Source organism: Ascaphus truei, unplaced genomic scaffold (assembly GCF_040206685.1).
Source record: "Ascaphus truei isolate aAscTru1 unplaced genomic scaffold, aAscTru1.hap1 HAP1_SCAFFOLD_1203, whole genome shotgun sequence".
NCBI lineage: Eukaryota > Metazoa > Chordata > Amphibia > Anura > Ascaphidae > Ascaphus > Ascaphus truei.
The window spans coordinates 47005-64504 of NW_027454074.1; the positions used below are offsets into that span (position 1 = coordinate 47005).

Below are 17500 nucleotides of genomic sequence, written 5' to 3' on the forward strand. Positions count from 1 at the left end.
TGGGGGGGACATGCGAGTTATACAGGGGGGACAGTTATCCCGGGGACACGCGCAGGCTGGGGGGGACACTTATCCCAGTGACACACACACGAGTTTTACAGGGGGGGACAGTTATCCCAGGGGCACACACAGGCCGGGAGGACACTTATCCCAGTGACACACACGAGTTATCCCGGGGGACACTTATCCCTGTGACACACGAGTTATACAGGGGAGACAGTTATCCGGGGGGGGGGGAAACACGTGAGTTATACAGGGGGGGACACACTTATCCCCGTGACACACACGAGTTATACAGGGGAGACAATTATCCGAGGGGGAGGCACGTGAGTTATACAGGGGGGGGACACTTATCCCCGTGACACACACGAGTTATACAGGGGACAGTTATCCGGGGGGGGAGGGGGGAGACACGTGAGTTATACAGGGGGGACACTTATCCCGTGACACACACGAGTTATACAGAGGTGAGGGGGGGGGAGACAGTTATCCCGGGGACACACACAGGCCGGAGGGGACACTTATCCCAGTGACACACACAAGTTACACAGGGGGGACAGTTATCCCGGGGACACGCGCAGGCCGAGGGGACACTTATCCAGTGACACACGAGTTACACAGGGGGGACAGTTATCCCAGTGACACAGGGGGGACAGTTATCCCGGGGACACGCGCAGGCCGAGGGGACACTTATCCCAGTGACACACGAGTTACACAGGGGGGGACAGTTATCCCAGTGACACAGGGGGGACAGTTATCCCGGGGACACGCGCAGGCCGAGGGGACACTTATCCCAGTGACACACGAGTTACACAGGGGGGACAGTTATCCAGTGACACAGGGGGGACAGTTATCCCGGGGACACGCGCAGGCCCTCCCAGTCCCTAGAAGTCCGCCAGCGGCTGTAGCCGCCTCTCCTGGAAGAATCGGTGCTGCCGGCGCTGGGATGTTCCCGGTTGGAAGAGAAGAAAGATAGGACGGAGCGCGTGTCCCCGGCCTTCCCAGCAGTGACGCGGGCGTCATCCTCACCGTCATCAGCCCTGTGCAAGGGGGGGGGGGGGGGGGAGACACAGAGGTATTACACACACTAAGAGAGAGGGGGGGGGGGAGAGAGAGAGAGGGGGGGAGGGGGAGGGAGAAGAGAGGGTGAGGAAAGGGGGGAGAGGGGAGAAAGGGGGGGGACACAGAGGTATCACACACACACACACTATGAGAGAGAGAGGGGGGGAGAGAGGAAGGGGGGGAGGGAGGGAAGGGGGGGGAGGGAGGGAGGGAGGGAGGGAAGGGGGGGGACACAGAGGTAACACACACATTATTGAGAGAGAGGGTGGGAGGGAGGAGAGAGGTAGGGGGGAGGAGAGGGAGAGGGGGAGGGAGGGGAGGGAGAGGGGAGGAGGGGAGGAGGAGGGGGAGGGAGGGGGAGGAGGAGGGGGAGGAGGGGGAGGGAGGAGGAGGGGGAGGGAGGAGGAGGGGGAGGGAGGAGGAGAGGGGGGAGGGAAGAAAAGGGGGGAGTGCGCGAACCTCCGGCAGGGAGAGAGTGAGAGAGATAGACGTGTGTGAGGGGGTGAGGATCCGGTGGTGAAATCCTCACTAATACAACACAAGTCTGTCTGACCTCCCCCCCCCCTCATAATCTGACACTGCTAATCTCACCCAGCTCTGCAACTGTTACCAGCAAGCAAGGCCAGCGCGCTTCAGCAATGACATCTCCCCCACTCCTATAGCTACTGTCCAATTTATCAGCAGAGGGGGGGACTGCTCTCTGCTATTCCTGTACTGACAACAACCCCCCCCCCCATTACACACAGCTCTGTCACTGCACCCCCACCCTGCTCTGCACCTCTCTGCTATTCCTGTACTAACAACCCCCCCCCATTACACACAGCTCTGTCACTGCACCTCCACCCTGCCCTGCACCTCTCTGCTATTCCTGTACTGACCCCCCCCACACACACAGCTCTGTCACTGCACCTCCATCCTGCCCTGCACCTCTCTGCTATTCCTGTACTGACCCCCTCCACACACACCAGCTCTGTCACTGCACCCTCCATCCTGCCCTGCACCTCTCTCCTATTCCTGTACTGACCCCCCCCCCCACACACAGCTCTGTCACTGCACCTCCATCCTGCCCTGCACCTCTCTGCTATTCCTGTACTGACCCCCCCCACACACACAGCTCTGTCACTGCACCTCCTTCCTGCCCTGCACCTCTCTGCTATTCCTGTACTGACCCCCCCCCACACACACAGCTCTGTCACTGCACCTCCTTCCTGCCCTGCACCTCTCTGCTATTCCTGTACTGACCCCCCCCCACACACACAGCTCTGTCACTAAACCTCCATCCTGCCCTGCACCTCTCTGTTATTCCTGTACTGACACACACACAGCTCTGTCACTGCACCTCCATCCTGCCCTGCACCTCTCTCCTATTCCTGTACTGACACACACACACACACCACACACACACACAGCTCTGTCACTGCACCTCCATCCTGCCCTGCACCTCTCTGCTATTCCTCTACTGACCCCCCCCCCCCACACACACAGCTCTGTCACTGCACCTCCATCGTGCCCTGCACCTCTCTCCTATTCCTGTACTGACACACCCCCCCCCCACACACACACACACACACACACACACACACACACACAGCTCTGTCACTGCAACTCCATCCTGCCCTGCACCTCACTGCTATTCCTCTACTGACCCCCCCCCACACACACACAGCTCTGTCACTGCACCTACATCCTGCCCTGCACCTCACTGCTATTCCTCTACTGACCCCCCCCCCCACACACACAGCTCTGTCACTGCACCTCACTGCTATTCCTCTACTGACCCCCCCCCCCACACACACACACAGCTCTGTCACTGCACCTCCAACCTGCCCTGCACCTCTCTGCTATTCCTGTACTGACACACTGACACACACACACACACACACACACACACAGCTCCCCCTCTCACCAGTACACAGGCGCCGCTTTGCTCTCCAGGATACTCTGCGCTGTGCTCCAGCTGAACCGCACGAACTGCGGGTATCCGAACACGGGATCCAGGTGCTGGGAAAGCAGGTCTTAGTCTTGGGGTCTGCAGAGGAACAGGACAAGTTCAAGGGTCACTCCCATGTAGGACCAAGATAACCTAACACACTGTGACCCTTTAACCCATTACACAGTCCCTGTCATTAGGTCACTTTGCCCCTACGTGGGACTGACCCTTTAACCCATTACACACGTTCCTGTGATTAGGTCACTTTGCCCCTACGTGGGACTGACGCTTTAACCTATTACACACGTCCCTGTCATTAGGTCACTTTGCCCCTACGTGGACTGACCCTTTAACCCATTACACACGTCCCTGTCATTAGGTCACTTTGCCCCTACGTGGGACTGACCCTATAACCCATTAAACACTTGAAACCAACCAGCTTACCAACACAGGACATGGTCACCTCAAGGTCGTTATGGGAGATTTCAACGCAAACATTGCCCAGCAGAAAGACGAGGCCTCCGTTGGTCAGTACGGTGACCGGGAATGAACGTGGCGACAGATTGACGAAACGTGAAAGCTTCTTACGCCGTGAATTCTTCCCTCAAGAAGAAGCCAAAAGAGAAAATGGACATGGCGTGGACCCCCCCCCCAAGAATGACATGGACTATATCCTGGACAAGTCCGAAGACCTCCAGCAAGAGGACTCGCTGAAGTAAAAGAAGGTGGGCTTCCGTACGAATCTCGGCGAGACCAAAGTTCTAGAAACGGGTCAACCCTACAAGGATGAAACTATAATGGAAGACAACTGGAAAACGTAGACTAAGTCAACCTTGGCCAGGTCATAACAATGGATGGGAACCGCGAACCCTTTGAATGAAAATCAACCGGAGAATGAAGATGGGATGGAAGCGCTTTTGGAAGAAACGTGTGTGTGTGTGTGTGTGTGTGTGTGTGTGTGTATGTGTGTGTGTGTGTGTGTGTGTGGTGTATCCTGCCCGCGCTCACGTATGGAAGCGAGACTTCGAACCCACACGCGAAGATATTTCAGAAGCTTTCGGACGACGCAAATAAGCGTGGAGAGATGCATGCTGGGTATTACCCAGAGAGAGAGAGAGAGAGAAAAACAAAGAAAAGAACGGGTTCAAAACAAAAGTCTGTGACATCATCACGCGGGGGGGGGAGGGGGGGGGGGGGAAAGAAATTAAAATGGCGTCGAGCTGGACATGGGACTAGATGGCAGGTGGACCAAGATGGTAGTTCGACTGGATTCCACGGAAAAATGAAAAGACGAAGACGTCAACCAAAAGTAGGACGCGAGGATGAAATCAGAGCATGTGTTGGAGCAAGTGTGGATGTGTTTGTGAGTGCGCACACACACACACACACACACACGGAAGGACTAGTCTCCACCTTGGAGAACAGGGAGGCGTCCGCTCCCCCCCGTTGGCAGCTCTGCAAGTCCCCCATCTCAAACGTCGGCCCGGACCAGATCCCCCCACTGTGTGTGTGGGTGTGTGTGTCACTTTAAGACATGTGAGTGCACCATCTCTTCTCTGCACTTCACACAATGTATACACACACACAGAGAGAACTTCTCTCTCCTCAACTCTGCAGTACCGCTGCCTCCGGTGGCCACAGACGTGCACTGCATCCATAGAGAGACCTCCGTTCCCAATCTATTGAAGGGACAGTCCCACGTAGGGGCAAAGTGACCTAATGACAGGGACGTGCGTAATGGGTTAAAGGGTCAGTCCCACGCAGGGGCAAAGTGACCTAATGACAGGGACGTGTGTAATGGGTTAAAGGGTCAGTCCCACGTAGGGGCAAAGTGACCTAATGACAGGGACGTGCGTAATGGGTTAAAGGGTCAGTCCCACGTAGGGGCAAAGTGACCTAATGACAGGGACGTGTGTAATGGGTTAAAGGGTCAGTCCCACGTAGGGGCAAAGTGGCCTAATGACAGGGACGTGTTTAATGGGTTAAAGGGTCAGTCCCGCGTAGGAGCAAAGTGACCTGATGACAGGGACGTGTGTAATGGGTTAAAGGGACAGTCCCACGTAGGGGCAAAGTGACCTAATGACTGGGACGTGTGTAATGGGTTAAAGGGACAGTCCCACGTAGGAGCAAAGTGACCTAATGACCGGGACGTGTGTAACGGGTTAAAGGGTCAGTCCCGCGTACGTGTACGTGACCTGATAATGGCCGTCACTTGGCGCAGGTCTGCGGGGGACGCAGAAGCCGGCGATGAGGAGAACTCACCGTTTGGATAACCAGAACCATAATCTGTATCGATATCTCCCAAATCTTCCACAAATTTCCAGCCTTTAACTACTCGGTCCCTCGCTACCTGAAATAAAGGCGTGACACGGGCATAGGTGTGTGTGTGTGTGTGTGTGTGTGTGTGTGTGTGTGTGTGTGTGTGTGTGTGTGTGTGTATAAACCATTGCACACACAAAGTGATACAAGTCTCACCTTTGCACAGACGCACACGCGCGCGCACGCACGCACGTCTCACCTTTGCGCGCGCGCGCACACACGTCTCACCTTTGCGCGCACAAACACCTCACCTTGGCACACACACACGTCTCACCTTGGCACAGACACACACATACATACGTCCACATGTCTCACCTTGGCGCGCGCACACACACACACACACACACACACACACACACGTCTCACCTTGGCACACACACAGACACAGACGTCTCACCTTGGCGCGCACACACACACACACACACACACACGTCTCACCTTGGCACAGACACACACACACACGTCTCACCTTGGCACAGACACACACACACGTCTCACCTTGGCACAGATACACACACACACACGTCTCACCATGGCACACACACAGACACACACGTCTCACCTTGGCACAGACACACACACACACACACACGTCTCACCATGGCACACACACAGACACACACGTCTCACCTTGGCACAGATACTGGCCGCACTGACCACAGGGAACAGAGAATCGGCCTTGGGTCTCACGGTGACTTCCAGCTCCGGGAAAAGCTTCTTCAGCTTCTCCTGATATTTCTCTGCGGGACCCCACCGTGTCCACGAAAACCTGCCGGGGGTAAAGGGTCAGGCACGGGACCCTCACAACAGACTGCCCCCCGCCCGAGCCCCCCCACTCACCTCCTTCAGCTGCACCCCGGAGTCCAACGCGTACTGGATCAGCCCAATCGCGGTGTCGTGGGATAAGGCGTTCAAGTTGTATTTTGCCCTAGAAGGGAGGGGCAAATATTAAATCCTGTTACAGGGGCAATACGGCACTCAGGAGGCGGGTTACTGCAATAACATGTTACAGGGGCAATAAGGCACTGAGGAGGCGGGTTACTGCAATAACATGTTACAGGGACAATAAGGCACTCAGGAGGCGGGTTACTGCGATAACATGTTACAGGGGCAATAAGGCACTCAGGAGGCGGGTTACTGCAATAACATGTTACAGGAGCAATAAGGCACTCAGGAGGCGGGTTACTGCAATAACATGTTACAGGGGCAATAAGGCACTCAGGAGGCGGGTTACTGCGATAACATGTTACAGGGGCAATAAGGCACTCAGGAGGCGGGTTACTGCAATAACATGTTACAGGGGCAATAAGGCACTCAGGAGGCGGGTTACTGAGATAACATGTTACAGGGACAATAAGGCGCTCAGGAGGCGGGTTACTGCAGTAACATGTTACAGGGGTAATAAGGCGCTCAGGAGGCGGGTTACTGCAGTAACATGTTACAGGGGTAATAAGGCACTTAGGAGCTGGGTTACTGCACATGACGGTACCTTTGCTGCATGCTGGTAGAGATGACATTGGGAGACAGAATGTGCACGGCCCAGCCGATGAACTCTGATGTGGCATTCAACTTCTCAAACAGCCGCTCCCTCTCAGTCTCACTCAGAGTCTTAGAGTCTGCGAGAGAGGAGCAGAGATACAATTATACATGGTGTGTGAGGGGGAGGCTGGCACTGCCGCTGCCCGCCCTGTACCTGCGCTGTGTATACATGGCATGGTGTAGTAGTGTGTGTGTATGTGTGAGAAGCTGGCACTGCCGCTGCCCGCGCTGTGTATGCATGGTGTAGTAGTGTGTGTGTGTGTGTGAGGGGGAGGCTGGCACTGCCGCTGCCCGCGCTGTACCTGTGCTGTGTATACATGTAATGGTGTAGTAGTGTGTAATGGAGAGGCTGGCACTGCCGCTGCCCGCGCTGTGTATACATGGCATGGTGTAGTAGTGTGTGAGGGAGGGGCTGGCACTGCCGCTGCCCGTGCTGTACCTGCGCTGTGTATACATGGCATGGTGTAGTAGTGTGTGTGATGGAGAGGCTGGCACTGCCGCTGCCCGCACTGTACATACATGGCATGGTGTAGTAGTGTGCGTGGCTGCCCACGCTGTACTTGTGCTGTGTATACATGTCATGGTGTAATAGTGTGTGAGGGGGAGACTGGCACTGCCGCTGCCCGCGCTGTACCTGTTTTGTGTATACATGGCATGGTGTAGTAGTGTGTGAGGGGGAGGCTGGCACTGCCGCTGCCCGCGCTGTACCTGTGCTGTGTATACATGGCATGGTGTAGTAGTGTGTGAGGGGGGGGAGGCTGGCACTGCCGCTGCCCGCGCTGTACCTGTTTTGTGTATACATGGCATGGTGTAGTAGTGTGTGAGGGGGAGGCTGGCACTGCCGCTGCCCGCGCTGTACCTGTGCTGTGTATACATGGCATGGTGTAGTAGTGTGTGAGGGGGAGGTTGGCACTGCCACTGCCCGCGCTGTACCTGTGCTGTGGATACATTGCATGGTGTAATAGTGTGTGTGTGTCACCTGCCACCTTTATCTCCTCCAGATCCTTTTTCCATGACACAGGGCAGTAACAGATTCCATACACCATCGGACCTGTAGAGTTGGAGAGAGCAGTGAGGAGGTTCGCCATGACAGAGGCTCCCACCCACATAAGTGTCTTACACTGACTTGACATTAACCCTTCAACACCCCGACAGAACCACAGAGCAACTGCCCCATGGAGCCGGGTTACTGAAATAACATGTTACAGGGGCAATAAGGCACTCAGGAGGTGGGTTACTGCAGTACCATGTTACAGGGGCAATAAGGCACTCAGGAGGTGGGTTACTGCAGTACCATGTTACAGGGGCAATAAGGTACTCAGGAGGCGGGTTACTGTAATAACATGTTACAGGGGCAATAAGGCACTCAGGAGGCGGGTTACTGCAGTAACATGTTACAGGGGCAATAAGGCACTCAGGAGGCGGGTTACTGCAATAACATGTTACAGGGGCAATAAGGCACTCAGGAGGCGGGTTACTGCGATAACATGTTACAGGGGAAGAAGGCACCCAGGAGGTGGGTTACTGCGATGAGATGTACTCTGGGTAATGGCAGATTATAGCTCCCCGCACATAATGGCCGCCCTCACCCAGCACCGGGCCCCTGCCGGCCTCATCTATCCCCAGGCAGCAGTCCTCCGCCGGCAGAGATCCGGTACCGGGGACCCAAGGAGGCGGCTCTGGGAATTCTCCCGCTCAAACTGCTCCAGGTCCATGCTGCCTGTACACACTTCCGCCAGCACCAGCTTCCCGCCAACTCTGCGTCACTGCCCAAACAAAACGTCACGTCTGAGACAGGCCAATCACACGCTGCACTTCGCCTTACTTTGTTTTTTTTTGTATCAAACTTTATTAGCACACACAAAAAGCAAACAAAAGAATTCTGGGCACAGGCTAATAATATAGTAGCTATATAGTATAGATGTAGAAGGGTTAGAGGTCAGATGTATTTGTGGGTGTGTCTGCTCTCTTGATGATAATAAAATATTACAAATAAATAATGTGTATGTATATAATATTTTATATATATTTAATATGAATACATAAATGTATCTGAATCTATAGATGTGTGTGTCTATATCTATAGGTGTGTATGTATCTATAGGGTGCGTGTATGTGTCTATAGGTGTGCCTTTATCTATAGGTGTGTCTGTATCTACATAGTTGGGTTACCCCTGCCCATTCAAACCCTGTCTGCAGTCCACCCCTGATTGTTCCCCTGAGGAAGTCGAGAAACGCGTTGGGAGACGTCATCGTACGCCAACGACATCATCAGAACAGGACGAAGTCACAACATTTTTACATCGGGCGTTCCCCCTCTCACCCCACCGAGCCTCTGCTCCTCCTGTGCAGCAGGTGAGCTGGGCGTGCCGCGTATCGATGTGGCGATCCTTACTGTGATATACCTCGCCACATGAATCCTGGGTGGTGATTATGTTGATCCCTCCCAAGCTTTATGGCTCACCACTTTCAGACGTATTCAATATTGTTTGAAATGTTATTACACCGTGGAGCGGGCCCTTTCCTACATAATAACTATTTCCTAGAGCGCCTTTTCCCACAAAGCGCGTCACCATTATAGCACAGTGTGCAGTGCACAGCGCATAGGATTCTAACACGGTCCCTGCCCCGCAGAGCTTACACTCTGATGTTGGTGCCGGAGGCACAGGGAGATAAGGTGACCTTGCCCAAGGTCACAAGGAGCTGATTCAATCTCAGTATCATTATTTACAGGCAGTGTCTTGACTCACTGAGCCGCTCCTATAGATCGTGAGTGTATATACATAAATATATGTGTGTATTAATATGCATGTGTATCTGCAAATTCATATAGATCTGTGTGTCTGTCCTGTTGTGTGTGTGTGTGTTTATACCTACGTGTATGTAAATCTATTTATGTAGGTGTGTGTATATCTGTATATTCATACAGATATGTGTATCTATAAATGTATATAAGTGTGTATTATTATACGTGCGTGTATTTGTATATTTATATAGATGTGTGTATTAATACAGAATATATTTATAGATATGTGCGTGTACATGTGTGCATATAGACGTGTCTGTGTGTGTGTACCTAAATATATACATACATGCACATGCTAACACATTTGTCAATCAGTACATGGTAACGTGAATGGATAATAATATAAAGTTTAATATCATCAATTACAATACATATTGTGTCAACCAATATATATATATATATATATATATATATATATATATATATATATATATATATATTTTTTTTTTTTTTTTTGAATGCAGACCAAGCAATATCCTACATGTTTATTTTAATAAATCGGTTCTGTGCTATGACAAAATGCTTTTTTTTTTAAACAACTCTGAATGACATTTTTAATGTATTATAATGTAACAAGCATTTTTTGTTTCTATAGCAGGGGTGTGCACACTTTTGGTGCCGTGCCCGCCTGCTCGCTCTCCCCCAGTGTTCACGCCGACCCCCCTTTACCTTTGCGCCAGTATCAAATGACCCTGCGGCATCATTTGATGCTGCGTTGCCATGGCGATGCGTTGCCGGCAGAATCAAGTTAAGTGAGTTACCGAGGCCTCACGCGTTCCCCCCGACATTTAAACACCTTGGGGAAGAGCGTGGGGCCTCTGCAACCGCCAACCCCCCCCCCCCCCAACAAAAAAAAATCGCACCCCCCAGTTTGCACACCCCTGTTCTATAGCAACTATTTACAAAGTCACATCCCCTTCCTCTTCTGAAACAGTCTCTGGCACACCACTTTTTGAGCCCCGCCCTCTCTCTAGCAGTGCACCAATTGCATCTGGTGACTGCCTGGTCACAAGATCTCCCCCACAGAATCTTTGGTCCTCTTCTGCTGCACTGACGGCCATTTAGTGAACCCCCCCCAAGCCGAATCTTCGGCGATCGATCGCAGGAGAACGGATCGATCGGCAACTTAGCTAATTACTGATCATTGTGTGGATCGTATTGACGCGCGCATATTAAAGGGGGAGAAAAATAACGTCAGCACGGACGGCGGCTTTAATATTTTATTTCCATTCATATTTAGACTTCTTTTTGCGTCGCACAAATCCACGTCTCCTCCCCGGTTTTCACCCCCTTACAACGTCTGGCATGCAGCGGGATCTTTAAAAATGGCCTCCGCTCAGCTGCGTCCGCTGCTCCTCCTCCTTGGTAGTGAAGGGAGAAGGGGGGTCACACACACTCCCCGGGGACGCACTGCGGGCAGTCGAAACGCGAGCACGGTTTCTCCTGCCGGATGTCTTTATCGCTGAAGAACGCCATGCCCTGCAGGGACGTCACCTCCCGCGTCCGGGCCTGGATCCTGCGCTGGCAGAAGCAGCGCCAGGAGCCCCACGTCGTGAACTTCAGCTTCTCCACCTCTGCAACGGGACAGGATACAGCGTCAGCGCCTCTCTTGTATTGTATCTGTGCCCCTCTATATTAGAGTGTAAGCTCTGCGGGGCAGGATTCCCTTCTCCCAATGTTCCCTCCTCTCCCTGTATTGTATCTGTGCCCCTCTGTATATTAGAGTGTAAGCTCTGCGGGGCAGGATCCCTTCTCCCAATAGTTTCCCCTCTCCCTGTATTGTATCTGTGCCCCTCTGTATATTAGAGTGTAAGCTCTGCGGGGCAGGACTCCCTTCTCCCAATAGTTTCCCCTCTCCCTGTATTGTGCCTGTGTCCCTCTGTGTATTAGAGTGTACGCTCTGCGGGGCAGGATTCCCTTCTCCCAATGGTTCCCCCTCTCCCTGTATTGTATCTGTGTCCCTCTGTATATTAGAGTGTAAGCTCTGCGGGGCAGGGTTCCCTTCTCCCAATGGTCCCTCCTCTCCCTGTATTGTATCTGTGTCCCTCTGTATATTAGAGTGTAAGCTCTGCGGGGCAGGATTCCCTTCTCCCAATGGTTCCCCCCTCTCCCTGTATTGTATCTGTGTCCTCTGTATATTAGAGTGTAAGCTCTGCGGGGCAGGATTCCCTTCTCCCAATGGTTCCTCCTCTCCCTGTATTGTATCTGTGTCCCTCTGTATATTAGAGTGTAAGCTCTGCGGGGCAGGGTTCCCTTCTCCCAATGGTCCCTCCTCTCCCTCTATTGTATCTGTGTCCCTCTGTATATTAGAGTGTAAGCTCTGCGGGGCAGGATTCCCTTCTCCCAATGGTTCCTCCTCTCCCTCTATTGTATCTGTGTCCCTCTGTATATTAGATTATTTATACAGTAGCCATCAAAATAAAGGTGCGCTGTTCCTATAGTAGTGACGTATGGCAACGTCGGCCAATCAGAGCCCAGCTATTCCTGTTGCCATGGATACCGACGTGTAATCTACATTAACCAATCAATGTTTGGGGTATGATGTTGCCACGGGCAACGGAAAGACGGGCGGGCGAAAGCAGCCAATCAGCACAGACGCCGAAATGTAAACATTGCCACGTGACAACCCAAGCGCTGAGCGGCGGGAAATGCGCTCAACCAATCAGCGGCGCCAGTTAACCGTTGCCCTGCGTTACCAAGACACCACGTGACCAAAAGTGACCAATGGGGGGATGCAGGCAGGGTGCGGGGGGCTGTCAGTTCGGCTGACCCTGGTTGAGCTGCCGGTTTAGGTCTTCCTTCGCCTGCCGGTGCCGGGCAGACATCTGGTAGCGGTCACCCAGCAGCAGATTATTGGCCACCACCGCGTCCGCATTCTGTGAGAGACAGCAGAGCACGAGGAAGAGCGGCGCCAGCCCCGGGGAGGCGCAGCTTCCGTGTGACATGGGGCCGCCACGCGCCGTTTTTTTTTCCCCGCCCTCGCGTTTGATTGGCTGCTTGGTTGACCGCTCTGCCCTCTGTGATTGATTGTTACCTTGGCAACCGTTTTTTTCCCTTTATCCCCGGCTTCTCATTGGCTGCCTGGATGAAGCCCGCCTTTCTCCTTTTGATAGGTCCCTTCAGTCATTGGGCACCGTTACTGATTGGTGGGTTAGTTCCCGCCTTATTTTTTTTTTAAATGCCCTCTTCAGCTCATGTGCTTTAACATGGCCGACAATGTTCCAAGTTATCACCAATAAATAGAGACTGATTGTATTATTCTCTCTCTCTCTCTCTCCCCCTCTCCCCCTCTCCCCCCTCTCCCTCTCTCTCCTCTCTCCCTCTTTCTCTCTCTTCTTCTTTCTCTCTCTCTCCTCTTCTTTCTCTCTCCTTCTTCTCCTTTCTCTCTCTCTCTCCTCTTCTTCTTTCTCTCTCTCTCCTCTTCTTTCTCTCTCTCCTCCTCTTCTTCTTCTTTCTCTCTCTCTTCTTTCTCCCCCTCTCTCTCTCTTCTTTCTCTCTCTCTCTCTCTCTTCTTCTTTCTCTCTCTTCTTCTTTCTCTCTCTCCTCTTCTTCTTTCTCTCTCCTCTTCTTCTTCTTTCTCTCTCCTCTTCTTCTTCTTTCTCTCTCCTCTTCTTCTTCTTCCCTCTCTCTCTCCTCTTCTTCTTTCTCTCTCTCGCCTCTTCTTTTTTCTCTCTCTCCCCTCTTTTCCTTTTCCCATCCTTCCCTCCCTTCCATGTGTCTCTCCCTGTTTTGTTTTTTCAGATTTCATTATCCTTCACTGTGCATCTTTTTGCTTATAGACATCAGCAGTAATCATTGAGCTTGTATTGTGTATTTGTTTTGTTTTTTTACATATATACCATTAAATCATTTTGGCTGATCCATTTGCCTATGCTGTATCACTTTGAGTGCCGGGAACATTTGTTTTGTATATAATTCATATATGTCCACATAGGACTAAAAGTGAAAATAAAAACAATAAAGTTTTAATAAACATAATAAGTGAACATATAATGTGTTGTGTACTAAAAATCCTCATAAGAGGCAAACGCCATGATGCATGTGGGTTGATATATACCTCCTATTCTTTATACTATAATCCCCTATCCTCAAAACAAATTGGTGCAGCAGCAAAAAGGTAAGTGTGGTGTATAAATACCTAAAGAGGATCCATAACTCCACATAGAGAAACGATAACCCATACGTCTACATAGATGCTACTACAGAGGATATCAACCACCCCAGTGTACATCTGCGTCGCCCCTAACGCGGACAGCCTGATGGGGGTCCCCATGAGCTGCTCCGCTCTGCATAGGACCAGCGTGCTAAGGGTTAACTTGTGCTTTGTGCAACGTCAGCCCCACCCACTGGAATGTTAATGAGCCAAGAGGACACAAAGAACTTTGTATTCGCAGCTGCAACAGATTCAATCTCAACCACCCAAGTGTACATCTGCGTTGCCCCGAAGGCGGACAGCCTTTTGGCGCAGCAGAAGGGCAGCTAAAGGGTGTGAGCCGTGTGGTGATGTTAAAGCTTCTCTATTTCAATCTGAAACTCACCAGCCCTTTATCCCCAGCACCCAATTTTCCAACTCTCTGTCCATGAAATGTCTGTGAATTAACTGTATAACCCTGTTCTTTTAATGTAAACATGTATTGTTATAGTTCTGTGCCCAGGACATACTTGAAAACAAGAGGTAACTCTCCGTGTATTACTTCCTGGTAACACATTTTTATAAATAAATAAATACAATCTCTCGTACACAAAACACAGAGAACTGTAGGACAGGAGCATCCTATGCATACACAAATCAGGCAATTTGTGGTATTAATGCTCTATCGATCTAATACGTATACATATAGAGTATATGCCAAAAGGAGCAGCAATATAACAAATAGAGACTCTGGATAGTCACTCAAAAGTGACTTCCGTAGTCGTATGAAAATATTGGTAGCCATACAAGGTAAAACACATGTATATAGGGCAGACACAATTAAACAGAGTCTCAGATACACTAGCCAGTATAATGGGGTCGTAATGAGCGTATCGTGTGTACAATGTGTCAAGATGTAATCCGTGTCCCCGATAATAGCCTCAATACAAGCCGTATATGAGTCTGCTGCACCAAGATGGCAGCACCTCGCTTCAGGACATCATCGACGTGACGTCGTCAAACCCCGACGCACGTTTCACGTGACACGGCACGCTTCACCAGGGGGAGGAGGAGTCAGGGTGTACCGGTTAACTCCCCCCCCCCCCCATGAAATACCAGCGCTTGCAATGGGTGTGTAATGACTCAAAAGTCTAACGCTCGCTGATAGCGTATAGCCGGGACCTACGGTGGTGTCCCTGTTTAATACATAATACGTAGGAACCTTCCGAAAATATATACAAAACTGATAGTGCCCAATCAGGTTTACGGCATAAAAAGGAGTTAAAAACTCAAAAGCAGCAAATAACGAGTAAACAAAGGAATCTATATGACCTATTCGACACAGACATACTGAAAGCCACACCACATGTAAAATCAAACCAATATATGCATATATGTACACATATATACAGTACACACCTGCACACCCAAGTAGCCACTATATATAACATACACTTAGAATAATGTGGGTGAAAAAGGGAAGCTAAAAACACACAAATAAATAAACCACAAGCATCATGGCGTTTGCCTCTTATGAGGATTTTTAGTACACAACACATTATAGGTTCACTTGTTTACTTATTGTGTTTACTAAAACTCAGGCCCGCCAACAGGGGGGGGGTCTGCCGGGGTTGGCGTCCCGGGCCCCGTGAGTCAGGGGGCCTGGCTGCCCGTGCCCGTTTTATTAAAAAAGAAAAATGCCGGCGATTCCCCGTGCGCAGGGAAGCAGGGTGTCCGGCCTGCTGCCTGTGGGTCCACCCAGGCCGTCACCCGCCCAGGCCGTCACCCGCCCAGGCCGTCACCCGCCCAGGCAGTCACCCGCCCAGGCAGTCACACGCCCCAGGCAGTCACCCGCCCAAGCAGTCACCCGCCCAGGCAGTCACCCGCCCAGGCAGTCACCCACCCAGGCAGTCAGTCACCCAGGCAGTCACCCGCCCAGGCAGTCACCCGCCCAGGCAGTCACCCGCCCAGTCAGTCACCCGCCCAGGCAGTCACCCGCCCAGGCAGTCACCCGCCCAGGCAGTCACCCGCCCAGGCAGTCACCCGCCCAGTCAGTCACCCGCCCAGGCAGTCACCCGCCCAGGCAGTCACCCGCCCAGGCAGTCACCCAGTCTTTTGTTGAAAATATAAAAATAAACAGGTTGCATTGTAATGTTTTCTTTTCCGTATTACAATAAGAAGAAAACAGTTAAGTAAAAGTTGCGCGCTAAAAAATATTTTTTCGTGGTAGGTGCGCTATGTGTCCGGGTGGGCGGGGGGGGGGGGGGGGGGGCAGGGGGGGGTGGGGGGATGCTACTTTCATTTGATATTTGTATTAGGCTGAGCGGTACGGTTACTAGAATTGGTTATTGCCAGTTTTCAGATTTTCTGACTGTTCCCAGGACCATCCGATATCACACACACATTTATATATATATATATGTAGCCAGGTCACCCTTTGCCCCCTTCGACCTCCCTTGGAGCCTCCGTGGCCACGAGCGATGGCGGGTACTGCCGGAGGCCAGCGGCAGACCCGACGGCCATTCCGGAGGGTGGGGGCCGAGGAGGGAGCAGCGCGTCTTCCCCTGCAGGTTGCCGGGGACGCGATCGGGCCGTTGCTACGGCCGCGGTCACGTCGCTAAGGTCCCGGCGGCTCGGTAATCCTGGCGCCGCCATTGCTCTGCGCGTTGCGCATGCGCAGGGGACAGCTAGCGCAAGAGGCCCCCGAGCAGCTCGCGCATGCGCAGGAGGAACCCCAGAGTCAGGGAGAGTCGCGCGAGTGCCAGAGCAGAGTAGGGAAAGGTTGAGGCGGCCCCTATATACTCGCGCATGCGCAGGGCAAGTGCGCACGCGGCCCCAATGTGTTTCTAGGCTCCATGGGACTACAACTCCCATGGGTCATAGCAAGACAGGCACCAGGTGCCTCATAGGAGCCAATAGGGCTGCATGATTACACTGGGCCAGAAAGAGATACATTTCGCGGGCTTGGAGCACGAGAGTCAGAGTCAGGAGCCCAAGGAAAGAGGTAGGGTGCAGGAGTCAGGGACTCCCTGCACTAGGCCAGCGGCCCTAAGGTCCAAGTTAGCCCTTATTCCCCACCAGGTTAGTGAGTGTTGCCAGGGACAGTCTCAGGTTAGCGACCCCTGTCACTTGCTGTAGTTAGAGCTGGGGAATAGTAAGGGACTAGTGGGATGAGTGATAGTCTGCAGAGCGTTGCTGCAGGAACTAGGTGAGTTAAGCAACGTCAGGCGCTGGGGGGGTTCATAGCGGTAACCAGTCCGGGGAGCCATAGCCCAGGTTCGCGTTGCGCGTAGTGTGAGGCAGCTGGGGGGTTCATAGCGGTAACCAATCCGGGGAGCCATGGCCCAGGGTCCGTGCTACGAGTAGGGTGGGTGCAGGGACCTACCTGCATAGGATAGGCAACCCCGCAGGCCCTAGGAGTTTCCCCTTAAGCCACCTAAGGTTGCTGTGCTCTAGGGACGGCCTATAGCACAGTGTGTGTCAATGTTGTTATAGTGTTAGGTAGGGACTCAGCGGACGCTGCGGTTCCAGTTAAGGAGTTCGGGCCCAAGCCGGGGTCGCAGAGAATAACTCAAGGTTGGGATCAGACGGATTCATCACACGTCTGACCCTTTGTGAAGTTGTTGCTGACCCGAGCACCGGAGTGTTCGGCTGGTATCATAGAGTTCTAAGTGCACCAACGGGCCCTTAGTGTAATAGTGACTGCGCAGTC

The 17500-nt window shown here is 52.3% G+C and overlaps 3 protein-coding genes across 3 annotated transcripts in view; all 3 read right to left on the reverse strand.

Moving 5' to 3' along the window:
• Positions 1–17500, reverse strand: part of JUNB (JunB proto-oncogene, AP-1 transcription factor subunit) — a 52377-nt gene that overhangs the window by 2289 nt on the left and 32588 nt on the right.
• On the reverse strand, positions 8–8607 carry LOC142475387 (ribonuclease H2 subunit A-like). Its single transcript, XM_075581302.1, is given in 12 exon segments — positions 8–949; positions 952–1040; positions 2969–3074; positions 3077–3091; positions 5255–5342; positions 5942–6061; positions 6063–6080; positions 6152–6239; positions 6801–6927; positions 7830–7901; positions 8440–8490; positions 8493–8607. Coding segments are annotated over 12 exon segments (912 nt in total). The 5' UTR covers positions 8566–8607; the 3' UTR covers positions 8–884.
• THSD8 (thrombospondin type 1 domain containing 8) lies at positions 10564–12656 on the reverse strand. Its single transcript, XM_075581301.1, has 2 exons — positions 12427–12656; positions 10564–11230 (listed from the first exon to the last, which is right to left on the reverse strand). Exons 1-2 carry the CDS (start codon positions 12599–12601, stop codon positions 11043–11045), a joined length of 363 nt encoding a protein of 120 aa, XP_075437416.1. The 5' UTR covers positions 12602–12656; the 3' UTR covers positions 10564–11042.

Excerpts from the sequence above, each read along its gene's own strand:
- THSD8 (XM_075581301.1), bottom strand. The coding sequence starts at position 12,601 with ATGTCACACGGAAGCTGCGCCTCCCCGGGGCTGGCGCCGCTCTTCCTC. Across the intron at positions 11,231-12,426 it reads AAACCGGCAGCTCAACCAGG|AGGTGGAGAAGCTGAAGTTC; the intron begins GTCAGCCGAACT and ends GTCCCGTTGCAG.